A 16,038-nucleotide genomic window follows, 5' to 3' on the forward strand; every position below is an offset into this window, starting at 1 on the left:
ACATTTAACATAAGAACTACTATTCGTATAATATGTCTAATTCCATATATGTTGGTTGTTAACTAGATAAAAAACGGCAACAAGCACCAGACCATGGAAATTACACAAGAAACATGAGACTGGCCCGATGGGGAAACAAATGTAAATTTCACTAGATTCATATAAGATCCAATACAATATAAAGCTTCCTGACAAAAGTTGAATGCAAAAATTACAACCATATGGACTAAAAGAAAGTCTATAATTTTCTAACCGTCCCTTCCGGAAAATATTCCAGACATAATCTCTACAATTACCTAGTTTAATTTCCAAATTCGAACCCCAAGTCCTTTCAGCAACATGGATGGAAACTTGGTGGTTGCATGAAGAACATCTTTCATTAGGGTGAAAGCTTGAGCCAGGTCAAGTATCAAACTGTCTCCAAGTTACGGGTCTCCAAAGTTCCCTGCAGGAACTCGACAGCACCATTGTAGTTTAAAAAGCCCATGAACCAAAACTCATGATTATCAACAGAGATAACCTGTATATATTTCTCAGCAGGATTGTTTCTGCTTGATGAAGGATTAACTGCTTTAAGCTGATGTAATGGGATAACTACCTATTTTAATTAGGTAAAAAGTGTCAATCGTTGTCACAAAAAAATCATAAATGATAAAAGAAAGAACAAACGACAATAGTCTATTATCACAATAAAATTACAAAAAAAAAAATAAATAAAAAAATAAAAAAATAGAGCAATGCAATATGAAACACCAAGTTTTGGCTAAAAGATTTTAACAAAAACAAACTATAGTGAATACTAAGTGCTAATAACTTCAGAGTTCAAAATAGCTGGAGCAAATATGAAGAATGTGTTTCCCCTATAATAATTTCCCACTGTTCACCCTCTTCTCATTGACAAAAGAAGGAACAGAAATCTGTTACAGGCCAAATCCCAAAACGCATAAAACATAAATAGCCTTAAACCACAAAAGATTTAAGTACAAATGTTATACGTTGCTGAAGTTAAGAGGCAAGGGCTTTTATTAATTGGGCAAAAAATAAAATTGAACTTGCTCTAGAGCATACCAAAGATGGACTAAATCCAATGTTATTACAAAATTATTATCTCTTTTTTTGTTGTACAATTTACTTTCATTCTATCCCTTATTTTTTTTTCTTAGGGTGGGGGTTTCAACAAACTTGGAAACTACAGGTAAATTATTAGAACATCTGATAAAAGAATCATGCAACACTTCCAGAAGAAACGAGAAAGATCCACTCCAGAAATTAGACAACAGTGAGTCCCCATCTAACACCTTTAAATTCAATCCACGGGAAACTGGTCTCATAAACCCCACACATAATTTTCTAAACAGATCCAGGATAAAAGAAAGTAAAATATCACCATCCGATATCAAGTCAAATCCAATGATTTCCTCCATGGCTCAAATTGAAGTGAAAATATTACCATCTGATTTTGAGCCACATCAAATGATTCCTCTATGGCTCAAATTCCATTAGGTCTTAAATGAAAAGACTAATATAGCATAATCACAACAAATATTAAAAAAAATTTACCCAGTAAGAACTATTCCCAAAATTGATGATGGTGAAACAAATATCTACCAACCAAAAATAGACCTTCTAACAGGCTAAGTGAGGAACAGATACACCCCTCCAAAGGAACCACTTTCAGGTTACCAAGAGTCCAATCTCACAAGAACAGGGCTTAGTCATTTCATTTAAAAGATAAAAAGCAGAATCTGCTTCGGTTAATCATAAAAGTTTATAGACCACAAGAATACACTCGCAAAGATGTTATCACAATAACTGAGCAGGCCATCTAAGCGAAATAGTAGAAAGGTGGGAAGTGACGAGGAGTATGCAAAGAACAAAAGCACATGATATCTCATGCTGAATTAAAATGAATTAGAAAATAATCTAGTAACTTCATAAGTTACACAGTGGACGAACAGCTATAACCTTACTTCCATCCATACTCTGTACTTCTACAATGTACAAGATGGAAAAGCACCCTTAAGCAGGCTGCCAGGGGGAACAATTTTTCTTCTGATTATCTCACAGTAACATTGAATCAAAATCTCAAGCATACCCTTTCATATAACGTTCATCCACACAAATAAGAGTCTACGATTATAAATAAAGACTAGTCACATATCACCCAATCATAATCTAATGGACTGAAGACAAAAAGAGGATCTCCAGAGTAACATTTTCTTTTCAAAAAAATACTAATTATATTTATAACAATAATAATAATGTATTTAGAAGCATAGCAAAATACCTTATAATAGCTCCATTCCATTTGACTACCAGATTTATAAGAAAGCGGATTGTCACTACAGAATGCGAGCTTTGCCGTAGATACATATAAGATACCCATCACCGGACCAGCTGATGTGGATAAGTAACAAGCATATGAATTTCGAAGTTCCTCCTCAGGAACAGTCTCAAAAGTTTGTCTGAAAATCTTCTCATAACCACCTTCTGCCAGAACTTTAGTTCCCTGTGCTAGTCTTCCCATTGCAGCATCAGCAAAACTTGGGGCCGTTTTCACTAATTTAATGCAGAAAGGAGTCACATCAGTGATTTTTACGGATGTAAAATAACTAAAAAAAAAATTACTGATAAAAAAAACAGATAACCAAGTCATTGCCCTAGAAGAAAGCAAAAATCAGAGAGTTTGGATAAATTTTCCACATTAGGGATATACCATGGGCTAGGATACTAATGGGGTTTATTTTTTGACCTTTTTTGGTTGGCCGAATTAAGAAAAGTGTTGATGGCATATTGCCCATATTACCCCTTCAACCTATCTTCTTCACTAGGTTTCTCATCTCCATCCATTCCACTTCCACCTCTACGCGGTTTTTTCTTTCCTTAACTCTTCTTTTCTCCAATCCAACAACTAACCAAGAAAAAAACAATTTCAGTAGATGGTGAAGGTAATTATGCTTAGACATGCATTGCTTTGCGCCCAGTATCTCAGAGCATTTTCCTGAAAAACCAGCGGGTTTTCTAGAAGAACTCAAAGTATATTGGATACGCCATATGTTTCAAGAATGTGCTCGAAATCTTCTGAAATGGTGCAGAAAGTCCTCAAAGGTTCTGAACATTATGCAAGGCTATAGAAGGTTCCAGAACAACATAGAAACTAAAGGAACTTCAGAAATTCTCCAGGAAATTCCAGAAGTATACACAAGTCTCAAAAGAAAAGGAGAAGAATCAGCAAGTCTCTAGAGCACTCAAGGATGCTTTTAGTCAAGAATTTCGTACACAGTATTAATATACTATAGAGTAAGAATGTTTTAAATATCTTAGGAGTTTGAGAGCATTATAAAAGTGGAATATTAACCATATGATGCAAATAAATACTTGTAAAAAAAACGATTAATACTAGCCATAAATTGAGAAGGTGGAAGAGCCTATAAATAGGAGAATCCCCATTTGAGTACAAGATCTAATGATAGAGAGCATAGAATAAAAGATATAATCCAGTATACACACTCAAGCTCTCAAGCTAATGATAAAAATTCTTGACCAAATGTCTCAATTCATCTCTCTGGTCTCCTTGTTATCTTATCTAAACCTCTATTTTGTGGTGAAGTAAGGCTAACTACAGGCTAAAAAGAAGAGCTCTAGTAGTTAAGGCTGCACAATACAAATAGGAAAATTCTCAAGTCATGGCAATTAGTAACAGAGTCATACACAAAGGAGATCCTTTTCTGGATTGAGAACAGTTGCAGGTAGACACAATGGCAAAGATACTATTGTGAAATTGAGACTGGCCAAGGTTTATAGAGGAGGTTATTTGCAGGATTGAGATAAACACAATGAAAAGAATACAAGTTGTGAGTAAGGACACTAGCGACATGAGGTTGCTCCTAGTTTGAGAAAGACAACTCATGGGTAGGACAACTCCAGTGACATTGTAAGTGCCATAGAGGCCAAGGAGGTTAGGGTGGAACTAATCATGACAACACTTTGGTACTACTAGATCGACTGTAATAACATATGGAAGAGCTTAAAGGTATGGTGCATAACATGGTAAAAGAGATCAAGGAGATCAGGCTGGAACTAATCATGACGACACTTTGGAAAGACTAAATAGACCGTAACAACAGATGGAGAAGCTTAAGGGTATGGTGCATAACATGGTAAATGAGATCAATATTGTTATCCTACCATGGAGGCACAACATCAAGAGAACTTAGCATTCTAAGCAAGGGTATTGGATACATTGGGGAGTTTAAAAGCTTAACATAGGGAACCTGACTTAGGCATCACAGTAGATTGGGCACTGTGATAGAAGGCAGTTGCAAACAACTCAATCATGGCAAGTACAACATGCACATTTTCATAGTAAAAGGTGCCCAAACCCCGGGCCCCCCAATGGGAAGAGGAATGCAAAGCACCTAAACAATTTATGTGGCACATGGAAAGGTACTTCACTGTACTTAGGATGGAAAGACAGAATGGTGGAAAGGGCTCTCATGTGGGGGGTGTTGAAGAAAACCAAGCGGGGAGATTTATGGGTAGTCAGCATCGAAGCTGGGTGTCAGTTACTGGCAACCGAAATCAAAGACTTAAAATGTCGATGACGTATTTTAAGCCATCTACAGATGCAGCAGGAGTGACAATAATTTGCCCACCAATTTCAGTTGCTATTGAGGGAAGAAAACAGTGGGCAAATTGTTTAGTGGACTCGTTTATAGATAAAAAAAACCTCCCTTTCATATTGCTCAATCTTATGCGATGAAAATGTGGAGACAGTATGGGATCACTGAGGTGATGATGAATGATAAAGCATTCTTCTTTTTTAAATTCAGGAATGAATCTTATATGATTCAATGTTTGGAGGATGGTCCATGGCTCTTTCAAAACCGTCCAATTCTTCTTCAGAAATGGCGTCCAACTATGGAACTTAGTAAGGAAGCTCCTCGAGTAATTCCTCTGTGGGTGAAATTGTTCGATGTTTCTTTGGAGTTTTGGAATAATGTTGGCCTTAGTTATATTGAGAGTGGAGTGGGCAAGCCTCTAGGAATGGATAGGGTCACGGAGGACACTTGTAGATTGGGCTCTGGACGTATTGGTTATGCCAGAATTCTTGTGGAAGTTGAAGCTACTCGTAAACTATCTGAAGTGCTGAATGTTTGTACCCCGTGTGAAGAGACTGGTTTGACTAAGATGTTTAGTGTTCATGTTGATTATCAATGGTGACCTTCTTAGTGTGATCGGTGCTCTGTTTTCGGTCATAAAGATGCAGATTGCCCGCAATAGCCTAGGCATGAGGGTAGAGTTGAAAGTAGGGATTTGCATAAAGTGAAATCTGTGGATAATGAAGGGTTCCAACTTGTTACTAAAAAAAAAAAGGGACATCCCAAAAGTGAGACATTTTAGGGGCTAGTGGCTCTAAAAAGCCGCGAGAAGAAATTGTTCCGCGTAAAGCTAAATTGGCTAAAGAGTCAAAAGTAAAGTCAACTGTCAGTGTGAGTAATGTCTTCCAATGTCTAGCTACAGCCCTAGAGGAGAGACAAGATGAACCTCCCGATCATCCTAAGAATCTAGGGACCTCAGCGGTTGCTGAAGACAAGGAAATGGTTATGGAAGAAGAATCATAGTTGGGCAATTCGGATTTTGAATTTGATAAGGCTTCAATGGTGGAATTCATTAAGGAAGGGGTTGTTGACTTGGAACATCCACAGGGTACTGATGCAGGGGGAGGTAGGGGTAACTCCCCATTATGTTCTTAATCTTTATGGTTAATATTGCTTGTTGGAATAGAAGGGGTTTTAACCAACCCCTAAAGCAAGCGCAGGTTTGTAATTTTGTGAAGGATCATTGTATTTCTCTTTGTGCCTTACTTGAAACCAGAGTAGCTCACAATAATTGTTTGCGTGTCTTTGATAATACGTTCAAGGGAATCAGGGTTCCAAAATTGTTATAGGATGGGATCTGGCTTTCTACAGGGTGGAAGTTCAAGAGAAAACTGACCGAGTTATGCACTGTCTCATCCGAGGACTTACTAGTGATAGTTCTTTTTTCCGCTCTGTCATCTATGCTGCCAACTACCATATTAATAGGAGAGAGCTTTGGCGTAATTTAGAGAATTTTAAGGAGAAAGTGTTGAATGATCCGTGGTTGTTAATGGGCGACTTCAATGTAACTCTAAATATAAGTGAAAGTCTAGGAGGAGTCTCTTATATTACCACAGGCATGAAGGAATTTAAGGAATGTGTTGATAATCTAGAGGTGAAGGATATTAATAGAGCTGGAATTTTGTATACGTGGAATGGTAAACCCCATAAGGATAATGGGGTTATGAAAAAGTTGGATAAGGTGATGGGCAATTCCCTTTTTATGACTACTTTTTTGAGAGCTAATACATTCTTCTTTCCCCAAGGGAAAAGTGATCACAGCCTTGCTATGACTGTTTTTCCCCAATTCATGTCGATTAAGCCTCGACGTTTCAAATTTTTCAACTATTTGGTGTACAAGGAGGATTTTAGATCATTGGTTCAGCAGGTTTGGGATACTCATATACCTGGATTCCCATTATTCTCGGTGGTGCAGAAGCCAAAAGGCCTCAAACCTTACTTTAGAGCCCTTAATAGGAAGCAAGGTAATCTCACTCAAACGGTGGCAATGCTTAGGAAAGAGGTTGAAAATATTCAGAGTGCCCTTGATGTTGACCCTCATAATAGAGAATTAAGGGAACAAGAAGCAGTCTTTTCATGGGCGTTTAGGGAAGCATTGTTGGATGAGGAAAGGCTTTTGAGATAGAAATCCAAGATTCACTGGTTAAGTGTTGGGGAACAAAATATTGGCTTCTTTCATAAATCTCTTAAATCTTCTCTGAATATCAGGTGAATAGAGAGAATATCTCTTGATTCGAATGAAGTAGTGGAAGGTCAAGCTATGGCTAAAGTTTTTGTGGATTATTACCAGAATCTCCTCAGTACAGCTCCCTTGGTCTCAAGTATGGAAGGCTTTACTAATTTGTTCTAGTCCAGAGTGTCTAAGATGCATTGCATGAACATGATCCTTGAGGTTAGTAAACAAGAAATTAAAAGTGTTATTTTTGATATCAGGGATGAAAAAGCTCTGGGTCCGGATGGGTTCTCCTCAAAATTCTTCAAAGCAACTTAGAGTATTGTGGGGGATGAAGTGTCGGAGGCAATTATTGACTTCTTCAACAATGGTAAACTTTTGAGGGTGGTGAACTCTACGGTGATAGCCCTTGTTCCTAAGCTAGATGTGCCGCAAAAAGTGGGTGATTTCCGACCAATATCCTGCTGTAATGTGCTCCACAAAGCCATTTCCAAAATTATAGCTAACCAAGTGACAGGGTGCTTAGGAGACCTTGTGGAAGTAAATCAATCAGCCTTTATTTCGAGCAGGTGTATAAGTGACAATATTTTGTTAGGTCAAGAGCTATTTAGGAACTACCACCGTAGTACTAGAGCTGCTAGATGTGCTTTTAAAGTGGATATACAAAAAGCTTATGATAGTGTTGATTGGGGCTTCTTGATCCAAACTCTGAAATACTTTGGCTTCCCAGAAAAAATGATAAAATGGAAATGTATTACCACTCCTTTTTCGGTGGCTATAAACAGGGAACATCATGGGTTCTTTCAAAGAAAAAGAGGATTGAGGCAAGGGGATCCCCTTTCCCCTTACTTATTTACATTGGTAATGCAGGTTTTATCTCTCATTATCCGTCACAAAATTTGGGAAAGAGAGGGTTTCAAATTCCATTACTGTTGTGATAAACTTGGGATAAGTCATCTTTGCTTTGCGGATGACTTATTCCTCTTTTGCCACAAGGACCCTTTCTCGGTTCAAGTATTGAGAGACACCCTCCTTATAGAATTTTCTGAATTATCTAGCCTGGTTCCAAACATTGCCAAAAGTTCCTCATTTTTCTGTAATGTGAAAGATGAGCACCAAGTTGTTATCAACAATATTATGGGCTTTGCTGAAGGAAAGCTCCCTATCAGATATCTTGGTGTCCCCCTTATTACCACCAAATTATTTCATAGAGATTGTTTGCCCTTGATTGATAAGGTGGAACAACGGCTAAAGCAAGGAAAAATCGAAATTTATCTTATGTTGGTAGGTTGCAGTTAATTATCTCGGTGCTCTCTTCTATTCATATTTATTGGGCTTCTGTCTTCATTCTTTCTGGCTCAGTTATCCAGACAATAGAAAAACTTTTGCAATCGTTTCTTTGGTCTGACAATGACATGAGCAAAAGGAAGGTAAGGGTTGCATGGAAAGATGTCTATATTCCTAAAAAAGAGGGTGGTCTGGGAATTCAGTCTCTCGAAGGTAAGAACATTCCTCTGGAGTATATTGTTAGGAAGGGACTCCTTATGGGTCAAATGGATCCATACTTACAGGCTGAAGGGGAGGAGTTTTTGGAATATCAATGTTGCACGGGATGCCAGTTGGTGTTGGCGTAAATTATTGAAAATGAGGGAACAAGTCAGAAAGCATATTCGGACTACTCTTGGTAATGGACAGGATACTTTTTTGTGGTTTGATAATTGGCACCCGCAGGGACCCCTTGACGAGATTTTTCCTTCATGGATCTTCTACCTTTCAGGCTTGGGGCATAATGCCCAAGTGAGTGCAATCTTTAGAAATGGGTTATGGGAGTGGCTTGAAATCCTTAGGGAAGAATATCCAGTGGTAACCAATCACACACCTCCTATCTCCACAGTTAGCACGAGGGACACCCTATATTGGCAGGATAAAAATGGTAAAAGGGTCCAATCCTCCACTAGACAGGTTTGGAAAGACCTTTACATGGAAAATGGGTTTGCCCCTTGGTGTTCTTTAATTTGGAATGGCACTTGTATACCCCACCACTCTTTTATTGCCTGGCTTGCCATTAATCGAAAAGTTCTAACATAGGATAGAATGCAAAGATGGATGAATTCAGAAGAACTTTGTTGTAGACTCTGCAATGGCCCCATGGATTCACATGGACACCTATTTTTTGATTGCCCTTACTCCCAAAAAGTGTGGAAGGCTGTTCAAATTAAGGGGCAGTTTCGACCGCCACCAATGGGATGGATTGACATTGTAAACTGGTGTACATCTAAATTTAGAGGTAAAAAGATTCAAAGTGTTGTTTGTAAATTGTTATTTAGCGCTGTGGTGTATTTCTTATGGCAGGAGCGAAACTTTTGATTGTTCAAAAACATACGGAGAAGTACAGATATGCTGGAAATTCTGTTGTTTGGGGAGGTCAGACTCAGACTTCATTCTTTGAAGTTCAAAGATAACAGAAGAATCTGTAAAGATGTGGAAGAATGGAATCTTCCTAAGGATTGCATGAAAATTGACACACCCTAGCTTGTTTTACCATTCCTCTTTATGAGGCCTTTTTATGGGAGTGTGAGGAGTCTGGATTTTTATTGGTGTTGCCCTTCTTGGCTAAGGAATCTAGAACTATGGTTTATGATTTGGATAAAAGGAAGATTTTTGTTTATGCTCAGCAGGATGCCTCATTCATTTTTTATGTATGCCCCTTGTATCTCTTGTTCCTTTTGGTTGATGTTGCTGCTGCCACCCATCATGGCCTTTGGATCAATCTTTATTCGGACATGCTGTTGCCCATGTTCGAGGTTTATTATGCTTTTTGCTGGTGTCAGGAATTGTTTCTGGGCTGATGAGTGGCTCCCGGCTAGCTTTCATAGTGGTTTCCAGAGGGAGACCAAATATTACTTAGTATGGCCTCGGGACAGTTGGCTGATTCTTTGGTTTGTGGTCAGTAGTGAGATTGCTGCTAGTATATGGGTTTGGACCTTTTTGTGGATGTGGCTTTCAGAGAGAGACCTTCTGTTTGTGGCCATTATCTCCCCAGTGACAGGTATGCATGTTGTTGCTGATATGTGGACTGTTTACAAGGTTTGGGGCTCCACTTTGACATGCAAGGAATATGTTTTGTTAGCTGTGTTAATATGTAATTTTGTACAGGCTGTTCTCTGTTTTTTTTATACAAGACCTGCCTTTTTTTGTGTTGCTGGTCTGCTGTTTTAGGCCTCCTTGAGGTTAGATCACTGGTTGTCAGGATTGTAAATGATGTTTTTTGTATATGCTGTATTTTTTTGGTTCCTAGGAATGTCCAGGACGCTTAAACTTTTGTAGAGACTCTCTTTGGGGTCTCATTCTTTTATTCTTTATACTATTTCCATTTACCCAAAAAAAAAAAAAAAAAGAAAAAGACAGAATGGACAAAGTAAATACCATAATCCTTTACCTCGCCAATCTTGTGGCAAGTTAATGGCATTAAGTATGTAGAGATTAAGAGAAGACTTGTTGTTTCATCAACACTTGGCAGGACTTATGGAAAGAAATGAAGGGACAGTTAAGCATAGACACTTGATTGGGGAGTGCGTCAACAAAAATTGGAATCATGCTCTAAATACACAACATTAGCAAGGATTATATTCAATCAACTACATGGATAGACTACAACCTTGGACTTCCCCAGAGTAGCAAAGGGACATTTTGACCAAAATAAAGATAGCAAAGACAATAGTGGAGCTCCAAAAGGGTAAGTCTTCTAGACATGTAAACTCCATGTAGAATCATGAAGATTGATGAGGATAAGAACAGTTTAACTCATCATCACCATCTATATAGGAAGGGCTAAGTTATGCAATGATTGGTAAAAGAGTCAAAGGGGAGAGTTGAAGCTTAGAAAAATTGGTTCTCATGTGATGGTCCTCATTATGCAAGAGTGTCCTTAAGTCTCACAGTCAAGTAGTAGGAGAGCCCAAACCACACACAATTGGGAGGTCTTCAACTCCTCAATTAGGAGCTCTGTAGACAAAATTTATATGGTAGTTTGAGTACGTTGCATAGTTTAATTTCTTTCCTTTTAAATTTAACTTCAATGTATTTTCCCACAGGATATTTCAATTTTTTTATCCTGTTTCTTGCCTATTGGAGTAATTGCTTGCTTGATCACTTGCTTCCTTTAGAATTTACATATAACCTAAGTTCACCAAACTCTAAAATGAGAGTCAATCAAAAGTCTAGAGTTGCATAATCAATTAGTTATGTGAGATATTTATCCAGATTTCATTTTGCTTCTATGTATGAGACACAGAAACTGAGTGAAAGCGGAAACAGACAGGTTGAGATACTTTGGTTGTGCAACCAAGATTGACACTTGTCAAGATAATACTTTTGATCGGAGAAATTAGGAAGCTGGAGCAGAGGCAAAGAATATGAGTCAAGAAGATAAAGGCACAGCATACTGTATTACAACTGTTAATGAAATTGATCTTAGTTTCGACATTCAACCCACTCAAAACATATAATTAGCTATTGCATAGAAAATGCTATGTTTGTAGGATATTTAAAAGAAAAAAAGAATAATAACCAGTGTAAGAAGAACTTACGAATTGGTTAAATTGGCATGAGCGAAGTGTCATTTAAAATCATAGTGAGGATGGTATATCATGCCAATCTGATTTTCACCAACATAAAATATCTCTTTTGGCGTCTTAGACAAGTAACAAATCAAAGAAGTGAGATGCGTATGAATGTAGAAATTAAGGAGTAAGGGAGATGAAATTGAATCTATTGTGAATAATCAAATGATTTTCCATTATTCAGAATTCCAAAGCTTGGTTCTCATAAGGAACCATTACCTAAATTATGCTAATTCCGCCTTCACCACCATATTGATTTTTCCCCACCTTCAGTACTTTCTTAAGCACTTTAAGTTCCTAATCCGAAATCCTCGGCTTTCTGATGAGGTTCATATCGTCTATATTTAACATTAAGACCCTCAACAATTCATTCAACCCACAGTATGCCAAAATTAAATTTTCTTGGCTTTCCCTTGAATCTATCTCCTATATATTTTAATTATTAGTATATCCTCACAATTGGTCCAAGTTTTCAGTAGTTAAACTAGTTTCATTCAAGAATTATAACACACTTACCTATATTTGTATAAAACCATAACAATGGATCGGTTTCAGCTCAACAACGCGTTCAATTCAATTGCAAAACATTTTCAATTACATATTATCCCCGAGATCCAATACTCAGAAAAAATAAAAAATAAAAAAAATTATATTCTCACATTCCACTTCAAAACAACAAACAACTGAATAACTAAAAACTGAAATAAAATGAAAAAGAAGACTCACAGTGCTGCCACGTGTTTCCCGCTAGATCCTCAGCTTTTCTCGTTGCTTCTCCAACTCTCTTCCCCCACCGCCCGAGCACGTCTTTCACATTCACCATCGAATCTAATACAAAAAAATCCCCTTAAACATACTTATAATTGTACAAAATACAAAAATCGTATATACAACACACGGTACATACCTTTAAAAGAAAATGAAGAGGACTGCCCGGCCGGAGCGTGAGCAACATAAGGATTGGATCCGTCACGATCAGACATGTTATAATCGAAATTACGAGTATTCTGAGCGTGCGATTCGGTCACCAAATCGGGGCTCCAGTGGACCGATTTCCTAGACATGGATTCCGTAGGCGACGGTTCCGTCTGATTGGTGGACTTCTCTAATTGGATCTTATTCTGAGTTTCAGCTTGAGTATCAGTTTTCTGAGACTCGGATCCCATTTCGATACTTTGCCAGTTATTATTGTCCTCGCCATTGGTTGTCTCGGCGGTGTCCGCAGGTTTTGGGCTAGGATCGGGCTTGGGGTTGAGGGCCTGGGCCGGAGGTTCCGGCTTGCTTTTGTGGTCGGTGGTGTCCGCCAACTTGGGAGGTTGTTGATCCATGGTTTCTAGAAGTTTCGAGTTATGATTTGGAAAGTGAGTTTGGAAATGGAGTTTGAAATGTGGGGGAAGATTTTTGATCAAAGGATTCGAAGAAGGGTTAAGCGTAAAGGACGGTGATGGGCCGTAGAAAGAGATGACTTATTTTAGCGCCAAGAAGATCTGGATGGACCATTTTGACTTGACTCCAATACTTCATGCATTCATTGTTCTATCCTCCTGATAAAATTTCTCTTTTGATTTCGCTACATAAATAAATAAATAAATTTTTAGAGTGAAAATAAACAAAATGTCTATAGCTATCACAAAAGTTGAAGAAAAAATTGGAAAAAAAAAAAAAAAAATTATAATCTCTTTGTTGACAGTATTTATCATTACATGTCACTAAGCATTACAAATTTTGTGATACAAAAAGCAATAAAAATATTGGTTGGTACCACAAATATAAATATTTTCTTTTTTCTTTTTTTTCATCATAATTCTAAATATATTCTAAATATGTATCATTTACAATAACTCGAGTATTAAAAGGATTTATAAATCAATCATTGGAAGCCTTTGTTATAAACATTTTTTTATTATTTGTATTGATATTGAAAAGAAAGAAATTATTAATATAAATAAACCTAAAATTAGGATGGGCAAAATTGGACATGATGTGATAACATGATACGAACCCACACATTAAAAACGGGTTTGGGTTTAGTTTTATTAGTTTAGGTCATTACCAGGTTAACTCGGTAGTAACCTGTTTCATAACAGGGTTCAGGTTTAGTCATAAAAAAATGATTGACTCGTTTGACTTTTTAATTAAATGTATTATTAATTTTAGTAACAAAATATTTGAAAAAGCATAACATATAATATGGCATATTTTGATTATTTATTTCCTGTTTTAAACATTTTAACCTAATTGCTCTAAAATACTTGCCACTTTCTATTATCATTGAACAACAAAGAAAAAAGTTTCATTATCGCCAAGATTCTTTAGTCATCTTCACATTTAGAACAGGTGAATTTTGATTTGCTTTATTTGTATTTTGGGATTATATGATTATGATTTTTTTATGCATTTCAATATATGTGTGTTTATGTATATAGTTTAGTTCAAATATAAAATTATCTTCAAGAGCATATATATATTTGGGTATGTTAATTGGCAGCCACCCTTCGTCGTTGCTACAACTTAACTTGAATTAATGATGATATTATATTTCAATGTTTAATAAGGAAAAAAAATTAATGAAGGTTTATATATATTTGGGTATGATAATTGGTAGCCACCTCTGTTCTTGTTACAACTTGAATTAATGATGATATTATATTTCAATGTTCAATTAGAAAAAAAAAAAAAATTAATGAAGGTTTCAATGGTTTGGATTTGGATAACACGTTAAAAATAGCGTTTGGGTTCGTGTCGTAATATTTGGATGTAATAAGGTACCAAGTTGGGTTCGATTAAAATTTTTTTGACACAAAACGAATGAAACGGATACGAAACCATTTCAACACAATCCATTACCAGGTCTAAGCTAAAATTATACTAACATATATTTGGTTTACTTTTACTTTTTTTAAATTTTAAGTTTTACTTGGTCACGTATGAAGCTCATGATTGGTTAATAATTTAAAGGAATAAGAAATTTAATCAGATCTTAGTTATATATATTATAATATTGTGTATTTATTGTAAGGTCGTTTTATTGTAGAATTATTGTAGATCATTCAAAGATACAAAAAATTCAAGTAACGTAACATTCGAATAGTATATATATGAAAAGATAAAGAATTATTACTCCGCCATCACTGCCGTCCATAAATATGTATTAATGATTGGAAAAAGATTTGAAAGGCCTTGATTAAAATAGTGAAAAGGAAGGATATTATGAGAGATGTTGATAAAAGGAGGACAATAAAGCACCCTTCACATCTGAGGAAATGTATTTGTCATGTAAAGGCATCATTCAAAACTTCTAATTGAAGCTCAGCATTGTCTGTAAGCCTTTATCATCTGTACACAATACGCCAGGGAGATATTGTGTCGATGCTTGATTTTGACACTAACGATCCATACGTGTAAAACTAAGCGGATTTAGAAATCACACGTGATAAGAAAAAATAAAATAAAACAATGAATGAGAAGCGATATTTAAAGTGGTTCGAATGTCCAAAAGCGAGTCATACGTTCATTGTCATTGTATTAATAGATTAGTAAAACTAGGTCGCGTACGGCGAGCTGAGTTATAATCTAGAGAGAATACAAGAGAGAAAATGTGTAAGTTATTTTAGACTAAGATTAGTTAATTCCGTAAATGGGAGAGGTGTCCTCTATTTATAGTGGGAGAGTTCAATGTAATGATTACAAGTTTGTAAGTGTGTAGGTGTCGTGTAAATCTTTCTTTGCATCCCATTGATTATCTGTACGAGAAATATCCTCAAATTGTATAGGGTTTGGGCAAGTGGACAATCCCTAACCACTCGCAANATATATTATAATATTGTGTATTTATTGTAAGGTCGTTTTATTGTAGAATTATTGTAGATCATTCAAAGATACAAAAAATTCAAGTAACGTAACATTCGAATAGTATATATATGAAAAGATAAAGAATTATTACTCCGCCATCACTGCCGTCCATAAATATGTATTAATGATTGGAAAAAGATTTGAAAGGCCTTGATTAAAATAGTGAAAAGGAAGGATATTATGAGAGATGTTGATAAAAGGAGGACAATAAAGCACCCTTCACATCTGAGGAAATGTATTTGTCATGTAAAGGCATCATTCAAAACTTCTAATTGAAGCTCAGCATTGTCTGTAAGCCTTTATCATCTGTACACAATACGCCAGGGAGATATTGTGTCGATGCTTGATTTTGACACTAACGATCCATACGTGTAAAACTAAGCGGATTTAGAAATCACACGTGATAAGAAAAAATAAAATAAAACAATGAATGAGAAGCGATATTTAAAGTGGTTCGAATGTCCAAAAGCGAGTCATACGTTCATTGTCATTGTATTAATAGATTAGTAAAACTAGGTCGCGTACGGCGAGCTGAGTTATAATCTAGAGAGAATACAAGAGAGAAAATGTGTAAGTTATTTTAGACTAAGATTAGTTAATTCCGTAAATGGGAGAGGTGTCCTCTATTTATAGTGGGAGAGTTCAATGTAATGATTACAAGTTTGTAAGTGTGTAGGTGTCGTGTAAATCTTTCTTTGCATCCCATTGATTATCTGTACGAGAAATATCC

General features: G+C 36.4%; 1 protein-coding gene across 1 annotated transcript; it reads right to left on the reverse strand.

Moving 5' to 3' along the window:
• Window positions 1-203: 203 nt before the first annotated feature.
• Window positions 204-12,932, reverse strand: LOC116144116 (GLABRA2 expression modulator). The gene is made up of 4 exons (XM_031429579.1): window positions 12,364-12,932; window positions 12,183-12,284; window positions 2,288-2,559; window positions 204-598 (listed from the first exon to the last, which is right to left on the reverse strand). The coding sequence occupies exons 1-4, from the start codon at window positions 12,782-12,784 to the stop codon at window positions 410-412; spliced, it is 984 nt and encodes a 327-aa protein (XP_031285439.1). The 5' UTR covers window positions 12,785-12,932; the 3' UTR covers window positions 204-409.
• Window positions 12,933-16,038: the final 3,106 nt, after the last annotated feature.

The sequence above is a fragment of the Pistacia vera genome, unplaced genomic scaffold, assembly GCF_008641045.1.
Source record: "Pistacia vera cultivar Batoury unplaced genomic scaffold, PisVer_v2 Contig438, whole genome shotgun sequence".
Classification (NCBI taxonomy): Eukaryota; Viridiplantae; Streptophyta; class Magnoliopsida; order Sapindales; family Anacardiaceae; genus Pistacia; species Pistacia vera.